The sequence below is a fragment of the Octopus sinensis genome, linkage group LG8, assembly GCF_006345805.1.
Source record: "Octopus sinensis linkage group LG8, ASM634580v1, whole genome shotgun sequence".
Taxonomy (NCBI): Eukaryota; Metazoa; Mollusca; class Cephalopoda; order Octopoda; family Octopodidae; genus Octopus; species Octopus sinensis.
Window position 1 is genome coordinate 356,056 of NC_043004.1, and position 24,502 is coordinate 380,557.

Sequence of the window (24,502 nt, forward strand, 5' to 3'; positions counted from 1 at the left end):
GCCTGGTGCAGCCTTCTGGCTTCCCAGAACCCCGGTCGAACCGTCCAACCCATGCTAGCATGGAGAACGGACGTTAAACGACGATGATGATGATGATGATATATATATATATTATATATATATATATATATAATATATATATAAATAGATGAGTGTATTTTTACCTTGTTAACAATTAACACGGAAAATAAATAAATAGTTACCAGGGCAGCAAAAATCTCACAAGTAAAGATGTTGTAACTCCTTGTTTATAAAGGTTGAAACTTCGTGTTTACGTTGAATATTTTGAATAATATGAATAAAAAATGGAGTTAACGCAGGTTTAAACAAGTATTTTTACTTTCGACACATGTTTCGAAAATTCCACTGATACTATTCAAAAGAATAAATGGTATAAACAATGCAATCTTCTCTTCGGGAAAGTGAAAAGACGAAACTCGTCAATACGACATTTTAGCAAAAAATGATGGATTCGTATAGCGATAGACAGAACGCTATTAATATTGTTTAATAAAATGTTATATGATATAACGTCATAAGTAGCTAACAGAAAGAGTAGGGATACCAATAGTGAATGTTAAATATAAAGGAAATTAAAGTTTAAATTATATATAATGATAGAGACTACTTATATGCACTAAATGTATGTTTCTGCCAGTGCTTACATCTGTATGCTCGTTCTATAACTGTGTTTACTAGAGTATTTTTAGAAATTTCCTTTATATTTAACATTCACTATTAATATCCCTACTCTTTCTGTTAGCCACTTATGACGTTATATCATATAACGTTTTTTTAAACAATATTAATAGCGTTCTGTCTATCGCTATACAAATCCATCATTTTTTGCTAAAATGTCGTATTGACGAGTTTCGTTTTTTTCACTTTCCCGAAGAGAAGATTGCATTGTTTATACCATTTATTCGTTTGAATAGTATCAGTGGAATTTTCGAAACATGTGTCGAAAGTAAAAATACTTGTTTAAGCCTGCGTTAACTCCATTTTTTATTCATATATATATATATATATATATATATCTTCATCATCATGTAACGTCCGTTTTCCATGCTGGCATGGATTAGAAGGTTTGACTGAGGACTGGTGAGCCAGAAGGCTGTACCAGGCTCAATCTGAGTGTGGTGGGTGCTTTTTATGTGCCACTAGCACGAGAGCTAGTTAGGTGGTACTATCATCGACCACGCTTGAATAGTGTTTTTTATGTTCCACTGGTACGGGACCAGTTAGGTGGTACTGGCATCAACCACGCTCAAATGGTGCTTTTTACATGCCACCAACACGGGTGCCGATCAGGCAGTACTGTCATCAGCCCTGTTCATCAAATCCCCTCACAAGGCTTTGGTCAGCACAGATATATAAGAAGATACTTACCCAAGGTGCCAAGCAGTGGGACCGAATCAAAGACCATGTGGTTTGGAAAACAAGCCTCGTAACCACACAATCACACCTATGTCCTACCTACACCATACTTATGCCAATTAGAGACGCTCTTAAACAACAATCAATAAAATTACAACTCATTTACAATCAACTGTTTCCCATGTGTATCCTACTCTTAGAGATAGACTCACCCTTTACCTGAAATAACTGGCACCAGGAAAAGCTCTTGGCCATAAAACAATGCCTAAAAAAAAAAGGGAACCTTGGTGAACAAAAATTAAATAGTTCTGGAACCCTTGAGTGCTGTGTGGTAAGAAGCTTACTTCCCAGCCACATGGTTCCAGGTTCAGTCCCAATGCGTGGCACCTTGGGTAAATGTCTTCTACTATAGCCTCAAGTTGACCAAAGTCTTGGATCTAGTAGAGGGAAACTGAAAGAAGCCCATCCTGCATGTGTGTGTGTGTGTGTGTGTGTGTTTGTCCTCCACCACTGCCTGACAACTGGTGTTGGTGTTTACATCCCTATAACTTAGCGGTTCAGCAAAAGAGACTGACAGAATGAGAACCAGGCTTAAAAATAAATAAATAAACAAACAAGTACTGGAGTCAATTCGTTCAACTGAAAATTCCTCAAAGCGGTGCCCCAGCATGGCCACAGTCTAATGACTAAAACAAGTGAAAGATAGAAGCTAAAAACGTTGGCCGTTTTCTACCTTTTCCTAGCAAAATGATAAAGGGTATCAAACTACAGTGTGGCCACACCTTCCGCTAAAAATAGCAGCCAAAACCTCCTCAACTTACATCCTATTAGACAATGTGGGGCTAATGCAGTTTCGCTTCTCTCCTTGAAAAATGTATTTTTTTGAAATTTTTTTGGGGGGAGGGGGATTTTTATGTTTTAGATATTGGAGATTACGAATATGCAAAAAAAAAAAAAAAATTTATTTCACCCCCACTTCCCCCCCGTTTAAATTTTTTATTTTGTTTTCCTTTAAAGAGATCGTAGCGAACTAACGAGCTTATTTATGCAAATAGAAATTAAATACTGACTAAAAGATTAAAGTGAGAAGAATTAGTGTTTTACTTGTTTGCCTTAAATAATCGTAAATAATAATTAAATGTAAATTAAATATACACCATTTTATGAGAAACAAACATTAATGTTTAATAATTAGTGTTATAAAGTTTAACAAGGGTTCAAATTTCACCCTCCCCTTCAATTTTAAACTTTGAACTTTTTCATCCATCTATTTATTTGTTTTTGTCAACTAAATGTGGCGGTCAAAAGGAAGGCACTCATTTCTATCTATCTATCGCTTTATACACATATCTATATGCTTATTGAATTTAAAATTTTGAAAACATGTTTTTTTTGCATATTCGAAAACGTTTCAAAAAAATTTTTTTTTTTTGCATATTCGTAATCTCGGACATCTAAAACGTAAGAATCCGAAAAAATTTTTTCGAAAAAAATGTCTTTTTCATGGAGAGGTGCGAAACTGCATTAGCCCCAACAATGTAGTACTAAACATTTAAACACGAGATGGTCATGAGTGGAATGTCTCAGATTATAGATGCGCTTGATCAGGACTGACCTAGGGCTAAAACGACGACCTTTTAGAATGAGCGGCTGTGAAGTTCTCTTTTTCAACTTCCCTTCTTTGGTACTAGAGCATTTTTTATTATTCCATTTAATTTGAAACGTTAGCTGTCAACTAATAATTTCTATGGTAGATAATTTCTGAAACCACATTAAGCTTTTAAATTAACCAAGTTATTGCTTACGTCATAAGAATTTTGAAACTTTGAGAGACACGAAAGAAATCCTGGTCGCGTGGAAGAATTACGTTAAAAAACAAAAATTGGATAGAAAAGGTCGAAAGGTGTCCGTGGCAACCGAACCGACATCTTTTGTAAACAAAGACTGACGTTCCACCAGAAGATGTGGGTTCGTATAACACAGACAGCCTTCAACTTATCCATCCAAGAGTTTTTGTTAATCCTCTATTTATATGCTGTTATTTATAGCTTTACATCCTTCGAGTTCCAAAGTTAAAAACGAATTAAACATGTTATTAATTTAAGACTCCTACAAAAATAAATTACTTTAATATATGTTTATATGGAATTAAAATTTTAAAAATAATAATTAATAAAATAATATGCAGAAGTAAAATAAAAAAAAAATTGATTAATTAATAAAGTGTTGGTTCTCAACGTTTAAAACTAAAATTAAATAAAAGTAATTTGTGATAAGACTTGTCAAAATAAATTTACGGAGGATGGACAAAGGAGAAAAGCAGACAGCTTTAAGCAGTGAATCAAGGGAGAGAACTACGCACTGTTACACTGAACGGAGGAGACTTGGATTGCGTACTACTAATGTATCTGGTGGACATGTCTGAAAGGATTGGAGACAAACACTTTCCTCTATGGTCAATCTCTCATCAACTTCTTCAAGTATCACTTGAAAAGGAAAGTGAGAGTAGAGAGGCTAGTTTTGTCAAGCGAATGTTTCAAAAAAAGATGGGTGAATGTAGCAAGGATGGCACGTATGAATGACGAAGCCACCTTGACTATGATCCTATAGACCGTAAAAATTTAAAACAGAGGGTTACCTACTTGCAAACAAATGTGGTAACATGTAACATTATTGACTGAGGTTACCGTGGTCTTTTCCGTAGGCTTTTCTTTCCACGGATAAACCTTATCTGCTTCCCCCTTTACACTTTACATCATGACATTTCTGTGATACACGATCCCTATTGATCGTTTTTTTTTCTTTCCCTTTTGATCGAAAACCTACCTCACTTTCTTTTTTTTTTTTTTTCTCCCCTAAAAGAAAAGCTCTGTGTGCAGCCCTGTGTGGCTAATAAAGAAACATATTACAATTCTGTGGTTTACGTCCACTAACTTACCTGGGTTTTGTATACCCCGGTCAGTCAGTGACCTCGTATAAATTTCTGTTGCAGAATATAATTTGTACCTACACAAGATGATGTAGTAGGAGCAGCTGGCAGGATTTGAACTTAGTCGTTAATCAATGAATTTCTTTACTGCTCAGCACGTTACCGTCTGAGCCACCTTTACAGACCTCACGGTAACACCACAATAAATTGGATTCTACAATGATTCTGAAATAATAATATTAGTAATAGTTAGAGGCGCAGGAGTGGCTATGTGGTAAGAAGTTTGCTTCCCAACCACATGGTTCCAGGTTCAGTCCCACTGCATGACAACATAGGCCGGTGTCTTCTACTATAGCCTTGGGCGGACCAAAGCCTTGTGAATATATTTGACAGACAGAAACTATAAGAAGCCGGCCGTGTGTGTGTGTGTGTGTGTGTGTGTGTGTGTGTGTGTGTGAGTGTAAAGAGGTGTGTACGCAGGCGCACATCTTTGTGTTTGTATTTGTGCCCCAGCATGGCCGCAGTCTAATGACTGAAACAAGTAAAAGATAAAAAGTATCGTAAAAGGAAAACATTCATTATTTTTTTAAAAATTCAAATAAAAAAAGCCCATTCCTCAACATTTTGGTCCAGATGGATTTTATTTTGCTTTTCCGCGTTTGTTTCTTTTATTTTTTTTTTTTCCAAATGGTGTTCTTTATTCTTGTTAGGAAATACCTCAAAGAGAAACTGAACCAACTGGTTCTAAAGTTCCTTGAATTCTTTGAATATTACAGACCACAACCCTGTCGTTTACTTTAACATTTTTATGTTGAGCAGAACAAAAACAAAGCACCCCACCCCCACAAAAAAACAAAAAAAAAAAAATTAAACAGGAATGACAGATGGCTGTGTGGTAAGAGTTCTGCGTCCCAGCCATATGATTCCAGGTTCAGTTCCTCTGTTTGGTACTTTGGGAAAGTGTCTTCAACTACAGCCCTTAGTCCCAGGCTGAGCAAAACCTTATGAGTGGATTTGGCAGAGAGAAACTGAAAGAAACCCGTCGTGTGTGTGTGGTAAGAAGTTTGCTTCCCAGCCATATGGTTCTGGGTTCACTCCCACTGTATGGCACCTTCGGCAAGTGTCTTCTACTACAGCCTCAAGCCGACCAAGGCCTTGTGAGTGAATCTGGCAGATAGAAGCTGGAAGAAGCCTGCCGTGTGTGTGTGTGTGTGTGTGTGTGTGTGCATGTGTGTGTATATATCATTATCCTCATCGCTTAACGTCTGCCTTCCATGCTGGTGGGTGGGACATATATGTGTGTGTGTGTATGGTAAGACAGAACCTGTTGAGGCAGATTTTTTATGGCAGGCTGCCTTTCCTGTTGTCAACCCTCACCTTTCTCTCCAGGCAAGGTAATACTCCCCCATAGCCTGGCATATTCTTCATGGAAGTTTAGAATCAAACAACACCTCTTGTATGACAGTGATGCTCGTTTACAATCATCACATGATGTTAAGACATGAGCAAACAGGGGCACACACGCAGATTGGGCTTCTTCCAATTTCTGTCTCTCAAATGCACACACAAGTAGTAGTAGTAGTAGTAGTAGTAGTAGTAGTAGCAGCAGCAGCAGTATTGTGGCATGTGCTGTAACAGTGCATCACAGCATCCACCATTTGTTAGTGATTCCTAATTCCTGGTGGATGAAAAAATTTGGCACCAGTCAGGTAACAACCCTTCACCCCATGGGTCTGTTTGGGTAGTTGTTGCTGGTGAGGGTTTTGCAAAGTCAGAGTGCAAATCCTACCTCAGCCTCTTTTAGTTGTCCTTTATGATATGCAGAGTAAACACCGGGTCTATTTTTTGATATGTCAGTCCCCGCACAGAATCAAAGCAACGTGAAATGAAGTATTTTGCTCAAGATCAGAACACGCTGCCTGGTCAAACCCACGATCTAGAAATCATGAGTGCAACACCCGAACCAATAAGCCACGTGCCTTCACAGATGGAATTAAATATCTTACCAAAATACTCATCAGGCCTACAGTGGTTTTCAATATAAAGAGAGGTTAACAGCTGGAGAACTTTGCATCAGAGGAATTCAAGACACGCTGCCCCTGGGAGCTCCTCTATGCTGATGACCTTGCTCTTGTAGCTGAATCACTACCTGAGCTAGAGAAAAAGTTCCAGATATGGAAACAAGGTCTAGAATCAAAGGGCTTTAGAGTTAACCTAGCAAAAACCAAAGTCATAGTAAGTAGAAAGGCAAACAAATCATGAATCCCCTCAGGTAGATGACCCTGCTCAATCTGTAGAAAAGGTGTAGGCAGAAACTCCATAAGGCACATACAGTGTAAACTTTGGACAGACAAAAAGTACAGCAACATCAAAGAGAAACTAACTTTTGTATATGGAAGGTGAGAGGCATAATAAATGTGTGGAAAAATAGACTCCATCAATTACCAGGGTGGCAAGCTAGAGGTAGTAGATAGCTTCCAGTATCTAGGTGACCAGGTTAGTAGTGGAGGTGGTTGTTCCAAGAGCGTAACTGTGAGAATAAGATTAGGCTGGGCAAAGTTCAGAGAGCGCCTACCCCTGCTGGCAACAATGGGCCTCTCTCTCAGGGTGAAAGGCAGATTGTTTGATGCCTATGTGCGAACAGCTATGCTGCATGGCAGTGAAACATGGGCTATAACAGCCAAGACCTGTGTAGGCTTGAGAGAAATGAAGCCAGTATGCTTTGCTGGATGTGCAGTGTCAGTGTGCATGTTCAACAGAGTGTAAGCATCTTGAGAGAAAAGTTAGGCATAAGAGGAATCAGATCTGATGTGCAAGAGAGACGGCTGTGCTGGTATGGTCTTGTGATGCATATGGACGAGGACAGCTATGTAAAGAAGTACCAATTTCTTACTGTGAAGAGAACCAGTGGTAGAGGTAGACCTAGGAAAATGGGACATGACCTTCGAACTTTGAACCTCACAGTGGCAATGACTAGTAGCCGAGACCTTAGTCGATGTGCTCTGCTTAAGAGGACCTGTAAAGCTAAGTGCACCCATGCTGGTGGCACATAAAATAATCAACCTTTGAACGTTGGACCTCATGGAGGCAAAGTGGCTGAGTACCTTTTGAGCATTGGGCCTCATAGAAGCAAGGTAGCTGAGTTCCTTTTGAGCGGGCCTCACGGAGGCGAGGTGGCTGAGTTACTTTCAAGCATTGGGCCTCATGGAGGTAATGACCAAGACCTTTGGCATTATGTTGTGCTTGAGAAGACCCATCAAGCCGAGCAAAATCACAGTTGTGGCATATACCAGTGTCATGCAATTGGCACCTGTGCCAATGGCACGTAAAAGTACCCATTACACTCTTAGTGTGGTTGGTGTTAGAAAGGACATCCAGCCATAAGAACCGTGCCAAATCAGACTGGAGTCTGGTGCAGCCTTCTAGCGTGCCAGCCCAGTCAAACCGTCCAACCCATGCCAGCACAGACAATGGACATTAAATGATGATGATGATGATGATGATGTATACTCAACCAGGGATGAGCTTAAGGTTAAAGAACAACAACACACACACACACACACACGCACATGCACACACACACACACACACACAGAGGAAATGATATAATAACACTTACGTCATAAATCACAATCTTCCGGACTTCTCCAAACTTTGAACATTCACTTTGTACATCATCCTTCAGCTCTCGCAGTAAAGAAGGGTCCTCCTGAAATGAAAGACATATTTCTTGTTAATGAGATGCTAAGCCTTAACCCTTCAGCATTTAAACCAGTTATATCTGGACCAATTATACAACCTTTTATGTTTTATGTTCAAACCAGCCATATCCAGCTTTTCATACTGACCCTACAATGTCATTCCAAAAAGCAATCAGATCAGTCGATCAAATAAGTGAATTCTCATGGATGTATGCGTGTGTGTTTGTCTGTATGTCTCTTTGTGTCTCCTTGTCTTGACCTCATGTGTTAGTTGTAAACAAGTTCCACCATCCTACAAGCAGTGTCATTCATTTCCAATGTTCCGTGAAAACATGTCTGGTCATGGGGAAATATTACTTCCCTTATTGATGATAAAATAATCATAAAAACGTAACAGAACCTTTAACGATAAATAATATTTCACGAAAGAATACGTAACAAAATAACGTCTGCAATGAAATTTTGTGATGCACTACAAACCCTAACACGGAGTAGGTTTCAACTGATTGCTACAGGATAATAGGACACTGGTGAGGATTGGTGACAGGAAGGGCATCCAGCCATGGGAAAATCAACCTCAACAAGCTGTATCTGACCCATGCAAGCATGGAAAAGTGGACATTAAAACAATAATGATGATGATATATATATATATATATATATCATCATCATCATCATCGTTTAACGTCCGCTTTCCATGCTAGCATGGGTTGAACGATTTGACTGAGGGCTGGCAATCCAGATGGCTGCACCAGGCTCCAATCTGATCTGGCAGAGTTTCTACAGCTGGATGCCCTTCCTAACGCCAACCACTCTGAGAGTGTAGTGGGTGCTTTTGCGTACCACCAGCACGGGGCCAGTCAGGCGGTACTGGCAACGACCTCGCTCGAATCTTTTTACACATGCCACCGGCACAGGTGCCAGTAAGGCAACGCTGGTAACAATCACACTCGAACGGTGCCTTTTATGTGCCACTGGCACGGAAGCCGGTTAGCCGCTCTGTCAACGATTACACTCGTATGGTGCTCTTTGCAACCCACTAGCACGGGTGCCATTGATCAAATTTCACTTTGATTTCACTTGCCTCAACAGGTCTTCACAAGCAGAGTTTAGTGTCCAAAGAAGGAAAAGGTACGCATAAGTGGGCTGGTTACGCCCCTGGCGTAGGCCATGAGGTTATGGTCTCATTTGGCTTGCCGGGTCTTCTCAAGCACGGTATATTTCCAAAAGAATTGGTCACTAGTTGATATTTCCAAAAGTCTCGGTCACTAGTCAGTCTCAGAGCCATACACATTTGCTAGCTTTCTTACAAAGGGGTCTAATGCTTTTCGCTTAGACTTTTTGAGGGGCAATCAGATCAAACCATCTCAAGTGTAACTGCCCGAAATGGTCATGGCTTCTGGAACTTGAGTGATGAAAGAAAGCTAAGAATGACCTGTCTTCTTTTTGCTTGTCCTTCTAATTGTTATTTCTCTTGTCAGCCTTTGAATCGTCTTTCTGCCCAAATGCTTTAATGCCCTCTACAGCATTTTTGTTCCATTTATATATATATGTACATACAGACACAGGGTGGCCCAAAAGTAGGTGCGCAGTTATTCAACTCTCCTTCGCATTCATATATTAACAGTTTAGATCTTAATTATAAAAATATATGAAACCATTATTAGAAATTTAAATGTAATGAAATGTTTTTAAAGAAATTTAAAGTGCCTACATGATAACTGTAAACCTACTTTTGGGTCACCCTGTATATACATAAATCTCTGTCGATTCACCAGAAGTGATAAATTACAGGACTCGTTACAAATGTAGAGTATTCTTTAGTACATTACAATTAAAATGCTCCGTTTTCCAGGACTCAGAGTTCCTCGTTTCTGATCATCAGGTGGTATGCCAAGCCTGTTTTTTTTTTGTTTTTTTTTAATATTCCTTGTCTGAATATATTTATATATGAGGAGCTTAATTTCAGAATTGGTATGAGTGCATATTTGGTCGATTTCACGATAACCATTAAAACACAATCTGCAAGCTGCTGGCTTCATGCATGTGAAATTTTTTAAAGTCAATTATATATAATTATCATCGTTTAACATCCGTTTTCCATGCTGGCATGGGTTGGACAGTTTGACTGAGGTCTGGAGAGCCAGCGGCTGCACCAGGCTCCAATCTGATCTGGCAATGTTTCTATAGCTTGATGCCCTTCCCAACGCCAACCAATCTGAGAGTGTAGTGGGTGCTTTTTACATACCACTAGCACAGGAGTCAGTCACACAAGCCTGACATCGATCATATTCAGATAGTGCTTTTTACATGCCACCAGCACGGGAGCCAGTCGGGGGCACTGGCATTGGCTATGTTCAGATGGTGCTTTTTATGTACCACCAGCACAGGAGCCAGTTGGGGGCACTGGCATCGCCACACATATATATATATATATATATATATATTGAGAGACAGACAGAAAGACAGAGACAGAAAGAAGAGAGATCAGTGTGTATTGTTTGAGGACCGTTACCAGCTTCAGTCAAAGAACTCCAGCATTAATGTTAACTCTTGTTTGACATTTGGTCCAATGTTTTGACTACAAGAGAGGTGTCTGTGGGTCTGTTCCTGTTCAAAGTGAAACCAAACCACCAACACCAGCTGGAACACACATACCTCATTCTTGCACTTCCTCTTCATTTCATTATATTCTATTTGTTTTCCATTATTTGTGCTACCATTCTAATTCTTCAGTCTTTTACTTCCCATGTTATACTTCCACCTTTTACAGGCAACTATCTAAAAGCTTTTGTAGTTAGTTTTCTCAGTAAGCAAAATTCATGGCCATATATATATATATATATATATATATATATATATATATATATATATATATATATATGTAAATACATGTATGTGTATGTACATATATATATATATACATGTATGTGTATGTATGTATGTATATATACATGTATGTGTATATATATATATATACATATATATATATGCATATATATACATATGCATATATATATATATATATATATATATATGCATATACATGTTTGTATATATATGCATATATATATACACACACACATATATGTGTATATATTTATATGTATGTGTATGTATATATACATGTATGTGTATGTATATATATATATATATAAATACATACATGAATGTATGTATATATATATATATATATATATATATATATATATATATATATATATATACATACATACAGGTTTGTATGCATATACATATATATACATACATACATGAATGTATGTCTAAACATATATATATACATACAAACATGTACGTATATATATATATATATATATATATATATATATATATGTATGTATGTATGTATGTATGTATGTATGTGTGTGTGTATATATATATACACAAACATGTATACATATATGTATATATATATATATGTGTGTATGTATGTATGTATGTATGTATGCATGTATATATGTATATATGTATGTATATGCAGTCCAACAGTTTCTTTTTTATCATCTTTATTATTTTTATTAAGAGAAAAAAAAACAGAAAATAAAATAATTTTGCAAAAAAAAAATAGAAAGAGAAAAAAAAGGAAAGAAAAAAATCATAAGAAGAAAATAGTCAAAACTATTTCCTAATTCTTGTTCTTTCTTTATCTTCACCTTGACATGCATAACATAAATACAACACAAAGATTCCAAAGTGCTTTAACCACCATCACATTAAAAAGAAAACAAAACAACAGCAAAAAAAAAAAGGGCAGAGGAAAAAACACTGGGAGAGAATACGATTGTCTAAATAGATTGGATCAATAAAAACTAATTGTAAGTCAATAAAATGAAGTGTTGAAAGGATTATGTCAAACATATTCTGTAAGCCATCAGAGTTAGTTCTACAATATATAACACAACTCCTGCCACCACCACTACAGCAAGTACCGACATCATCATCATCATCACTACCTCCCACATGGACATCATCTGACATCGGAGTAAGGTTGCTTCTGTTGTTTATATTTATCTAAGACAACAGTACTGGAGGTAGGGTCTCCGTAATCCTTCAATACTCTTTAACATCAAACGCCCATAAAATTCTAAGACAGGAAGTTTTTAGGAGTTTTTTTTTTTTATTATTTCTTATTTTTGGTTTTGCTGTCTTTTTACAAAAAAACTGTACCAGACACAGCTGGTTGGGTCGAAGAAATAACAAAATGAATACGAACACTGAAGACCGACTTTGTGTTGAAGCATTACATCAAACGTAGGTGTTGCTGTTGATGTTGTTAATCCAAAAACTTGTAATCAACCATTTGCTGAGACGTGACATAAGTAACACATCTATTCTATAATGTAGAACAGTTTTATACAGTCAGGCTTACAGAAGGGAGAGTCAGGATTGCAGAAGGGAGAGTCACGATTACAGAAGGGAGAGTCAGGATTACAGAAGGGAGAGTCACGATTACAGAAGGGAGAGTCACGATTACAGAAGGGAGAGTCACGATTACAGAAGGGAGAGTTAGGCTTACAGAAGGAAGAGTCAGGATTACAGAAGGGAGAATCAGACTTACAGAAGGGACAGTAAGGATTACAGAAGGGGGAGTCAGGATTACAGAAGGGAGAGTCAGGATTACAGAAGGGAGAGTCAGGCTTACAGAAGGGACAGTAAGGATTACAGAAGGGAGAGTCAAGATTACAGAAGGGTGAGTCAAGATTACAGAAGGAAGAGTCAGGATTACAGAAGGGAGAGTCAGGCTGGCATCGACCATGTTTGGTTGGTGCTTTTTATGTGCCATTGGCATGGGGAGCCAGTCAGGTGGCACTGGTTAGTTATATATATCATATATATATATCATCATATATATATATATATATATATATATATAGATTATATATATATATATCACATTCAAAATGTGACCGCGTGTGTACGTTGACGAATTTTTTTTCTCTGTCTTCCCTTCTCCTATGTTTCCGACGAAGAGCTCCACTCGAAATGTTAACCCTCCTTCTTTCCTTCTTTCCTGAGCGTCCAATAATACTATATTTGTTCCATGTCCTCGCGTTGTTGTGTTTTTTGTGCTTTCTTGTTTGGATTTTTATATATATATTATATATATATATATATATATATATATATATATATATTTATATATATATATACACACACAAAATATATATATACACGGAGTGGTTGGCGTTAGGAAGGGCATCCAGCTGTAGAAACACTGCCAGATCTGACTGGCCTGGTGCAGCCTTCGGGCTTCTCAGACCCCAGTTGAACCGTCCAACCCATGCTAGCATGGAAAGCGGACGTTAAACGATGATGATGATGATGATGATATATATATATAAAGAAGCATTGGTTATAGAACAAGCATTAAACTTGGGTCAACGACTTTACATACAAGGCCCCACCCCTCAAACATTTAATCATATATAAAAATCACCATGGTACCCAAACACAAAAAATAATAAATATACATAAAATCACAGAAGGTAAAAATATATAATCGAATGAAATACAAATAGAACGGCCTATCAAAAAGTTAAATATAAACGGCTAAAAATTCAAAAACTACCAAAAGATCTAATAGACAAATATAAAAGTACAGGTAAAAAAAAATTAATAAAAATAAATATCCATCGACTAAAAAAGTTTTAACAGATGATTAAAATTTTTTTTTTAAATTCAAAAAATTCTTTTTTAATATTTGAAAAAAGTCTTTACTTCCTATATATATATATATAATATATAATATTTATATATATATATATATATATATATATATATATTTATTTATTTATTTATTTATTTATTTATTATTAGCTTAGGTAAATATTTTATCGCATCTTTAATTTTTTTCTATAAGGTATGATTTAATTATACTATTGTTGAATTACTACATGGTGGTTCTTCTCTAATTTATATACATATAATATATATTGTGAAATTTGATTCAGTATTACTAAATTGAATTTTTCCCTGTAAGTTTGGAATTATATTCCTTAATATTATTATTATTATTATTACATAGATATAGATATATATATGCATACATACATATATACATACACACATATACATACATAACACATATACACACACAAAAATGGATGTATAGATACAACCATTATCTCATTACTTAATTAATGTCTGCTTTCCCAGCTCATAAGCATGTGGGTGATGGGTGATTGCCATCCACATGCCCTGTCTCTCTCTCTCTGTATATATGTGTGTATGTGTGTGTGTATATATACATGTGTGTATATATACGTGTGTGTGTGTGTATTTTCTATGCTAAAACATTAGCAAAAAGTATTACAACTACAAAACAAAGTCCATCTTGGTGGTTCAGACACATCTATTTGCTATTTAATGTAAGAGGGATGATTGAGTCAGCATCACTACCACCACCACCACCACCACCCCCTTCCTCCATGTCATATGAGGTTACGGAAAGAGGGGGGCTTGTTTCTGGGTCTTTTGTTTTTATTATTTCATTTCACCATTTCACATTCATTCTTCCCCACCACCACCACCACTACTACTCTGCAGCCAAGCCCTAACCCTACAACCCCCACCGTCACCAGTTGTTACAGCTGCCATGGTGAAGGTTCAGTGAGTTCTATAAAAATAGGGGATCTGTGTCAAACAAATAGTCGCAGAGAAAACCAACAGAAAATACTTCAAGAACTGTTAAATGTGAAGTGGTTCTCTTGGGTTCACAGATTGGTTTAATAACAACAACAACAACAACAACAGGGGCAGACAGGGTTAATCTGTTTCTACATTACAGGGGGTGGGGGACCTCCCCTCCCCCCCGTGCTTCCTCCCTTTTTATTTGGTACTGCTTCATTCTTTGTTGTATTTATTGAAGAGAGGGATATGGACAGAGAAAGCATGGGGGTGGGTAGAGTGGTGTCACATAAAAAGCATCCGTGCTGGTGCAACATACAATACATCCAGGCTGGTGCCATGCAAAAAGTACCCATGTTGGTGCCACATTAAAAGCACTCGTGCTGGTGCCATGAACGAAGCACTCGGGCTGGTGTCGTGTAAAGAAGCACCCGTGCGGGTGTCACATAAGTAGCACCCGTGCGGGTGTCACATAAGTAGCACCTGTGCTTGTGCCATGTAGTTGAATCAATCAACCCCTGGACTTTATCTTATTCCTTTTTAAACTAGATGCTCATTCTACCGGTCTCTTTACCTGAACTGCTAAGTCATGGAGATATAAACAAACTGAAACTGGCTGTCACGTGGTGGTGGTGGTGGTGGTGGACATACAAAGACCAAAGACATGCACGCATGCACACACACACACACACACACACATATAATATATACCGGAGTAAGCACATAAATGTGAAACAAGGTGGAAAAAAGAGTACTCAAATACCAGAGGTAGAGTAATATGCTTTATTTAAAAGCAGCAAAAATATAACAAAAGCTGTACTCAGAGTTTCACGTTCCGTTATCAGACAGTTTTGTTAACAAAACTGTCCAACAAACGGGAACGTATGTATGTATGTATATAATATATATAGATATATATATATATATAATATATATATATATATATATATATATGTATATATATGGCAGGCTTCTTTCAGTTTCATCAACCAGATTCAATCATAAAACTTTTGGTTGACCCAGGGTTATGAGAGGCAATTGCCCAAGATGCCATGCAAGTGACTGCATCCAGAACCATGTGGTTGGGAACCAAGCATCTCACCACACAGCACATCTATTTTCTCATGCATGTGTTGCATTCTTGAGCTACAAAAATCTGTAAACCAGGCAATGCTAATGTCTGGCTCTTGTCTTCTTTGGACGCACAGACAGAACATGACCACATCAACATTTGGTCATTAACTCTTTGCTGATTGGCTGGTTGCAAAGACACTATTGGTTTGTAAACTATTTATGGTATGACATCAGATTTGTTCTCATAATCATTCAACATCCATTTCCCATGCTGACATGGGTCGGATGGCTTAACCGGAGCTGGTGAGCCAGGGAAATCCACTCTCAAGTCTTTGGTCAGTTTGTGGCAACATAAGAGGAAACACTTGCTCAAAGTGCCATGCAGTGGAACTGAACCCAAGACCACACAGCTGTGTCTTTCTACACATTAGGCAAAAAAGGTAAATGAGTCCTCGTTCAGTTTCAATGATGTGTATTTCAGTTATTCAAACAATGAAATTACCTACTCATTGACTCATAGTGTATGTGGCTGAGTACACCACAGCTACACATAACCTTCACTTAATTCTCAGACTGTGCAAGAAAAAGCAGACATTTTGAATTACAAACACAGTTCATCTGATAAGCTTCCATTAAAAAAACACCACACACATGCATGCATCCATCAATAATGGATAGAACAGATAAAGATCCTTCCCAAGTCATACAGATTCAATGGAGCATATATTTTCCTCTCCAAGAGGATGCTGCCAGTCCTGTTGAAGGGGAAAATATATGTGCCATGGGGAAAATGTGCCACATGTGTCACAGAATTACTCACTTTCTCCAACTGAGTGGACTGGAGCTACATGAAATGAAGTGTCTTGCTCAAGAACACAACACATCACCAGCACTAGGAATCAAAACCACAATCTTAGGATCATGAGCCCCAAACCCTAACTGCTAAGCCAAATGTACCTCACACACCAACGTGCATGCACATACTCAGACATTTCTTTATCTAGCTGACCTATATGCAAGAGATTAAGGGATCACATCAAACTGCTACTAATTTTAAAGTCTACTGCTTCTTGTATCATCTCCACTTGTTCCTGTTGTCAACCCTCACCAGTTTCCAAGCAAGGAAGTATTTTCCCGTGGCCGGACATGTTTTTGTAGAATACTGGAAATGAATGATATTCATTTAAAACAATCAAACAATGTCAAGACAAGGATGGACACACACACATTCTTTTCAGAGTCTTTTCTTTACTTTTACTTGTTTCAGTCATTTGACTGCGGCCATGCTGGAGCACGGCCTTTAGTCAAACAAATTGACCCCAGGACTTATTCTTTGTAAAACCTAGTACTTATTTTATCAGGCTCTTTTGATGAACCACTAAGTTACAGGGACATAAACACACTAACATCAGTTGTCAAGAGATGATGGGGGTGGTAAACACACACACACATATATATATGACAGGCTTCTTTTAGTTTCCGTCTGCCAAATCCACTCACAAGGTTTTGGAAGGCCCAAGGCTATAGTAGAAAATACTTGCCCGAGGTGCCATGCAGTGGGACTGAACCTGGAACCATGTGGTTGGGAAGCAAGTTTCTTACCATTCAGCCATGCCTGCATCTATATTTACTTTATACACAACAGGCTTCAATCAGTTTCCATCTACCAAATTCGAAATCGTTCACAAGGCTTTGATCAGCCTAGGGCTACAGGAGAAGACACTTGCTGAAGGTATCACACAGTGGGACTGAACTTGAAACCATGTGGTTGGGAGGCAAGCTTCTCAATACACATACACACACACATCATAGAATCACATATACAACATAGAATTACACACACACCTCACAGAATCACACACACACACATTATAGAATCACACACACACATAGAATCACATACACATCATAAAATCACACACACGTCACAGAATCACACAGACACACACATGTCACAGAATCACACACATACACACATCATAGAATCACACACACACAATCATAGAATCACACACACACAATCACAATCACACACACATAAAATCACACACACATCATAGAATCACACACACATCATAGAATCACATACACACATAAAATCACATACACACACAATCATAGAATCACACACACACACATCATAGAGTCACACACACATCATAGAATCACACACACACGTCTCAGAATCACACAGAAACACACACACACATCATAGAATCACACACACACACATAAAACCACACACACACAATCATAGAATCACACACACACACAGAATGACACACACATCATAGAATCACACACACACATAAAACCACACACACATAGAATGACACGCACATAGAATCACACACATCATAGGATGTTCTCTTAGACCAACCAAGAAATTCTTCCAATTTGTTGTTTCTCTGGTACTATTTCAACTTTGGAATGATGTCAACAGTTTTAAAATAATATTTTCTAAGAATCTCCATGTCTGTAGCAACTGACGTTGTGGAAAACCAAACACACACACACACAAAGACAAACAGCAACAGAAACACCAACAAAAAGGGAAAAAAACACATACAAAATACAAAAAAAAACACATAAAAAAAGAAATAATATAGAATAGTGTGGGAGTTTGGAAAGGGAAAACAAAAAACAAAAGTAGACAAACTAACAAAGTAAAAAAAAAAGAAAAACCTAACATAACATTGTAACATAAGTGAAAGTTGTTGAAGTCCAGATTGGATCTGCGGACCAGGCATCTGCAGCTGAGAGAAAGCTGTTAGTTCATTATCTTCATGTTCAGAAGAAACAATCCGAAAACAACCACCAACCTCACTACAGCCTCCACCACCATCACTACCATCACTGTCATTATCAACACCACCTCAAACACCAACAGCATATAAACTTTCACGTATACCCCTATATATCTCCAAACACACACAAACACACAACACCAAGTCTCCCAACACTCAAAGCTTTATTTTTCTACTTCATAACTCCATACTGCAAAAGTAAAAACTATTAGTGTTCTCATCTTGGGAGTTTGTTTATAGAGAAATTCGAGAAAAAATGAGGAGGGGAAAAAGAAAAGGAAGATGGGGAAAGTAAAAAAACATAAGAAAAAAGATCTGAAATAAACAACAAATGAAGATGTCATGTTAACTTTCTGTACATATGTAAGTAAACTGACTTCAATAAAAACACAATAAATTACATTAATGACATCTTTTCACTGAGTTTCATGATGTCTCTTTACTATGTATACATTGAGATGGTACTGTTGGTGTTGATGTCGCTGTTTAGCTCTAAGGCAGCCTCAATGAAGCAGACAATCTAAAGTATTCAAAGACACGAGTGTCTAGTTTTTTTTTTTCCCCAAACACTGTGTGTCCTAGACTACATTATCCAATGTGTCCTCTGACCATTTTTAAGGGGATAGAGTGGGATATGCGATATATTTTGCAGCTATTTCTAGCAAGGTCAAGTGACCATACAGACTTTGTTACAGGTTAATCAGATATATATATATGTGTGTGTGGAGGCGCAATGGCCCAATGGTTAGGGCAGCGGACTCATGGTTGTAGGATAGCGGTTTCGATTCCCAGACCGGGCGTTGTGAGTGTTTATTGAGCGAAACACCTAAAGCTCCACAAAGCTCCGGCAGGGGCTGGTGGCAATCCCTGCTGTACTCTTTCGCTACAACTTTCTCTCACTCTTTCTTCTGTTGGCCTGCCCGCTTAGCCAGCAGGGTGGCGTCATTTGAAGGCTAACGCAATGCGAAGCACATTGTGACCAGCGATGTGTAGCAACATCTGATAGCCTGGCTGGTCACAGTGATCACAGTGATTATATATATTATATATTATATATATATAAAGTATATATTATATATATATGTACATATGTATATATATAATATATATATATATATATATATATATATATATATATAGATAGATAGGATAGATAGATAGATAGATAGATAGATAGATAGATAGATAGATATATGTATTTATTTATATATATGATATGTGTGGTATGCATGCATATATTATATATATATATATATAATATATATTAGCAATGTCTTCTCACTTATATGTGTCAATAGACACCACCACCCCCCAGGTGTGGTAATAGGCTTCTTTCAGTTTCCATCTATCAAATCCATGCCACTCAATAGGTTTTGGTCAGCCAGGGTCTAGAATAGAAAACACTTGCTGACGGTGCTACACAGTGGCACTGAACTCAAAACCACATGGTTGGGAAGCAAGCTCTTGAACCACAGAGCCACCATAAATCTGGGAGGCTTTTACTTCAAATGTGGACGCTTTAGAATAGGCAGTCAGCATTATTGTATGGTACCTGATGCAAGATGAATTTTTATTGTTACCTCATTGTATAGGAACTCAACCAAATTTGATGATTTGGGGAAAAAATTAAAAACTCTTTTTTTTTTTGTCTTTACAGTCTACCAGTTTGCATAAAGACTAGGTTTTATTTGGTGTTAAAAAGGAATTCTTCCTCCAACAAGCCACGTTCAGCCTTTTTTTAGCACATTACTAAGTTATGATTAATAACAGTGGTTGAGAGAGATGTTTAACCAAATAAGTATTACACAATTTAATTTGATTATTCTAACCACATGGCTTAATGGTTAGGATGTTGTGCTCACGATTGCCAGATCAAAGGTTCAATTCGTGAACTGGGCAGTATGATGTGTTCTTGAGCAAAACACTTCATGTAATTCTAGTGCTGCGTGGGCATCGGCATGTCAAAGAATAGACCCAACGATTCTTCTGTATGTCATGCAAAGGTAACTAAAAGAGGTTGATGTAGGGTTTGCACTCTGACCTTGTAAAACCCTCACCAGCAACAACTACACAAAACAGACCCATAGATTGAAGGGTTATCACCTGAGTGGTGCTAAGATGTCATCCACAAGAAGTGGTAGGGAATCACCAACAAAATGGTAGATGCAGGGACACGCTGTTACAGCACATATTCCCATGCTACTATTACAGCCCTAGGTTTTGAGAGCGTATGTATGCATATATATATAAAAGCGTATGTATGCATATATATATAAAAGTGTGTGTGTGTGCATGCGTGCGTGTGTGTGTACAGGATGCAGTGAATAAATTGTCGTCTAAATTACGCAAAAATAAAAATAACACTGACATCTCATTTTAACTGACATATTTACCAAAATTACATTAAAATATCTTGAAATACTAAAGAGTAAATTTATTCAATAAGATTGACATTGGCTTCAACCACAGCCTCCAGACGACTTTAGAATCTCCTGCAACTCTTCTGGGTGGTCTCCTTATTTAAGCTGGTGAATGCTGCCATAATCTTTGCCTTCAGTTCATCTTTGGTATTACAAGGAATTTTGTTGGTCTCTTGCTCAACTGCACACCACACATAATAAACAAGGGGGTTGCAGTCTGGGGAGTGGCCAGATGTTATGGGTGATGTGGTTGTAGAAATTGTCTGACAGCCATGACTGGGTTCTCCTTGCTTGTGTGGCATGGTGCAGAGTCCTGTTGCCAGACATAGGGTCTTCCAGCAGCACACCCTTTTGGCCCAGGGCAGCACTACCTCCTCCAGACACTTGATGTAGGCCTCTGTGTTGAGACAGAGGCCATGTAGGAAGATGAACGGAGGCATGAGGTCACCATCACTAGTGATCACTCCAAACACCATGAAGTTGACTGGATGTTTGATCTTTATCACTCTCAGTACATGTCCTCAGCTGGGTTGGTAACAAAAGGATTAATCCGTTCTGTCAAAGAGCATAGGCTCGAAATGTAAAAGACTTTTCCACTTTTCCAGAGCATTAAACTAATACACCTGCTTCTTGTTCCTACACCAGTCTTTGTCTTTTGTTTTCTGTAAATTTGAACTACACACACACATATATTTTAACATATTAAAAAAATCCTTGATTTTCATATGTATATACATACACAGACAAACAAGATAGATATGCCCAAAACATCGAGTGCTGTGTTCAAGACAACTTGAGGATCGTCAGTGACTAAATGAACAGTAAATGGGTGAGCAGGGTAGTAGAAGGGTAGGCTACCACTGGTGCAAATAGCTACAAGGACATGCGGCAACGTGACATGCGGTAGCAGTAGTGGTGGTGGCAGTGGTGACAACAGCAGCAGCAGCAGCAGCAGTCTGCCATAGCTCCACATTTAACAATAAGTCGACATTTATGTATTAAAAGCATCTGTAAATGTGTGCATGTGTGAGAATGTATGAGTGCACATCTGTTTAGCACAAATTTAAACACATGACACACACACACACACACATGCACACACACACCTGATCACTCATTCATTCAAAAACAGTTTTATTTCATTGGTGCTACAAATCTTTCATTATACACATGCAGCTGCACAACCAAATGCACATAAAAATATATATATAATATATATAATATATATATATATATAAATATAAATAAAAAATATATATATATATATATATATATATAAATATAAATAAATATAATATATATATATATATATATATATAGATATATAATATATATATATATAAATATAATAAAATATATATATATATATATATATATATATTATATATATATAAATATAAATAAAAATATATATATATATATATATATATATATATATAAATATAAATAAAAATATATATTATATATATATATATATATATATATATTATATATATATATATATAGGTTCATAACTAATGTCGAGAATAGCAACAAAGACAAATTTTAAAAAACGTTTAAAACAGTTGTTTGACACCAAGTGAGAGATTAAGGAAGTCAAAATGTTGTTGAAATTTCAAGTTTAAACTCTTGTTCAGAAAGTGACATTATTATTAGATGAGAGGAAATTATAGAGGCGGGGGGGGGGCAGTGTGAGTGTGAATAATAGAGAAACTTATGTGAATGTATCTGTATTTATATCTCTGTGTGTGTACGGATAAACACACACATACATTATATATATATATGTACGTATGTATATCATCATCATCATCGTTGTCATCATCGTTTAACATCCACTTTCCAAGCTGGCATGGGTTGGATGGTTTCACTGAGGACTGACTGGCAAGCCAGGAGGCTGCACCACGCTCTAATATGCTCAGGCAAGGTGTCTACAGTTGATGCCCTTCCTAATGCCAACCAGTCCGAGAGTGCAGTGGGTGCTTTTTATGTGCCACCGACATGGGAGCCAGTCTGGTGCTTTTCACGTGCCACTACCACAATATATATATATATATATGGGTGCAGTTCTGGTTTTAATAGGCACAGACATGGCTGTGTGGTTAAGAAGCCTGTTTCCTAACTATGTCATCTTGGGTTCAATCCCATTGTGCAGCCCCTTAGGAAAGTATCTTCTACAACAGTCCTGGGCCAATCAAGGTCTTGTAAGTGAGTAAAAGGAAGCTGAAGAAAGACCATATGTGTGTGTATGTGTATTATACATATATATATATATATATATATATTATACATACACAGATACATACCAAAAGCTTGATAGACCAATGAATATAGGATATTGGTAAGTTTGAAGAATCGAAAGAGCAGAATATTGAAAATTTGAAATGAAACCTCAAAATGACAAAGGCTAAAACAACACCATCATCATCATCATCATTTAACACCAGTTTTACATATTATGACCAACTGGACAGTTTGACAGGAGCTGGCAAGGCCAGGAATTAGCAAGGTCAGGAGCTGGCAAGGCCAGGAGCCAGTAAGGCCAGGAGCCAGCAAGGCCAGGAGCTGACAAGGCCAAGAGACAGCAAGGCCAGGAGCCAGCAAGGTCGGAGCTGGTAAGGCCAGGAGCCAGTAAGGCCAGGAGCCGGTAAGGCCAGGAGCCAGCAAGGTCATGAGCTGTAAGGCCAGGAGCCAGCAAGGTCAGGAGTTGGTAAGGCCAAGTGCCAGCAGGGTCAGAAGCCGGCAAGGCCAGGAAGCAGCAAGGTCCAGAGCTGGTAAGGCCAGGAGCCAGCAACGCTAGGAGCTAGCAAGGCCAGGAGCTGATAAGGCCAGGTGCCAGGAAGGTCCAGAGCTGGTAAAGCCAGGAGCCAGCAAGGCCAGGAGCCAGCAAGGCCAGGAGCCAGCAAGGTCAGGAGCCAGCAAGGCCAGGAGCCAGCAAGGCCAGGAACTGGTAAGGTCAGGAGCTGTAAGGTCAGGAGCTGTAAGGCCAGGAGCCAGCAAGGTCAGGAGCTGGTAAGGTCAGGAGCTGGTACGGCCAGGGGCTGGTAAGGTCAGGAGCTGGTAAGGCCAGGAGCCAGCAAGGCCAGGAGGCAGCAAGGCCAGGAGCCAGCAAGGCCAGGAACTGGTAAGGTCAGGAGCTGGTAAGGTCAGGAGTTGGTAAAGCCAGGAGCCAGCAAGGTCAGGAGCCTGCAAGGCCAGGAGCCAGCAAGGTCAGGAGCTGGTAAGGCCAAGTGCCAGCAAGATCAGGAGCTGGCAAGGCCAGGAACCAGCAAGGCCAGGAGCCAGCAAGGCCAGGAGCTAGCAAGGCCAAGAGCTGGTAAGGCCAGGTGCCAGCAAAGTCCAGAGCTGGTAAGGCCAGGAGCCACCAAGGCCAGGAGCCACCAAGGCCAGGAGCCACCAAGGCCAGGAGCCACCAAGGCCAGGAGCCACCAAGGCCAGGAGCCACCAAGGCCAGGAGCCACCAAGGCCAGGAGCCACCAAGGCCAGGAGCCACCAAGGCCAGGAGCTGGTAAGGTCAGGAGTTGGTAAGGTCAGGAGCTAGTAAGG

At 38.4% G+C, this 24,502-nt stretch overlaps 1 protein-coding gene across 2 annotated transcripts in view; it reads right to left on the reverse strand.

Annotated features, from left to right (window-relative positions):
- Nucleotides 1-24,502, reverse strand: part of LOC115215024 (HIV Tat-specific factor 1 homolog) — a 153,525-nt gene that overhangs the window by 4,350 nt on the left and 124,673 nt on the right. For both annotated transcript variants that reach the window (XM_036505202.1, XM_029784151.2), the window contains exon 7: nt 7,926-8,015. In XM_036505202.1, coding sequence (XP_036361095.1) covers nt 7,926-8,015 — 90 coding nt within the window. The remainder of the gene's footprint in view (nt 1-7,925; nt 8,016-24,502) is intronic.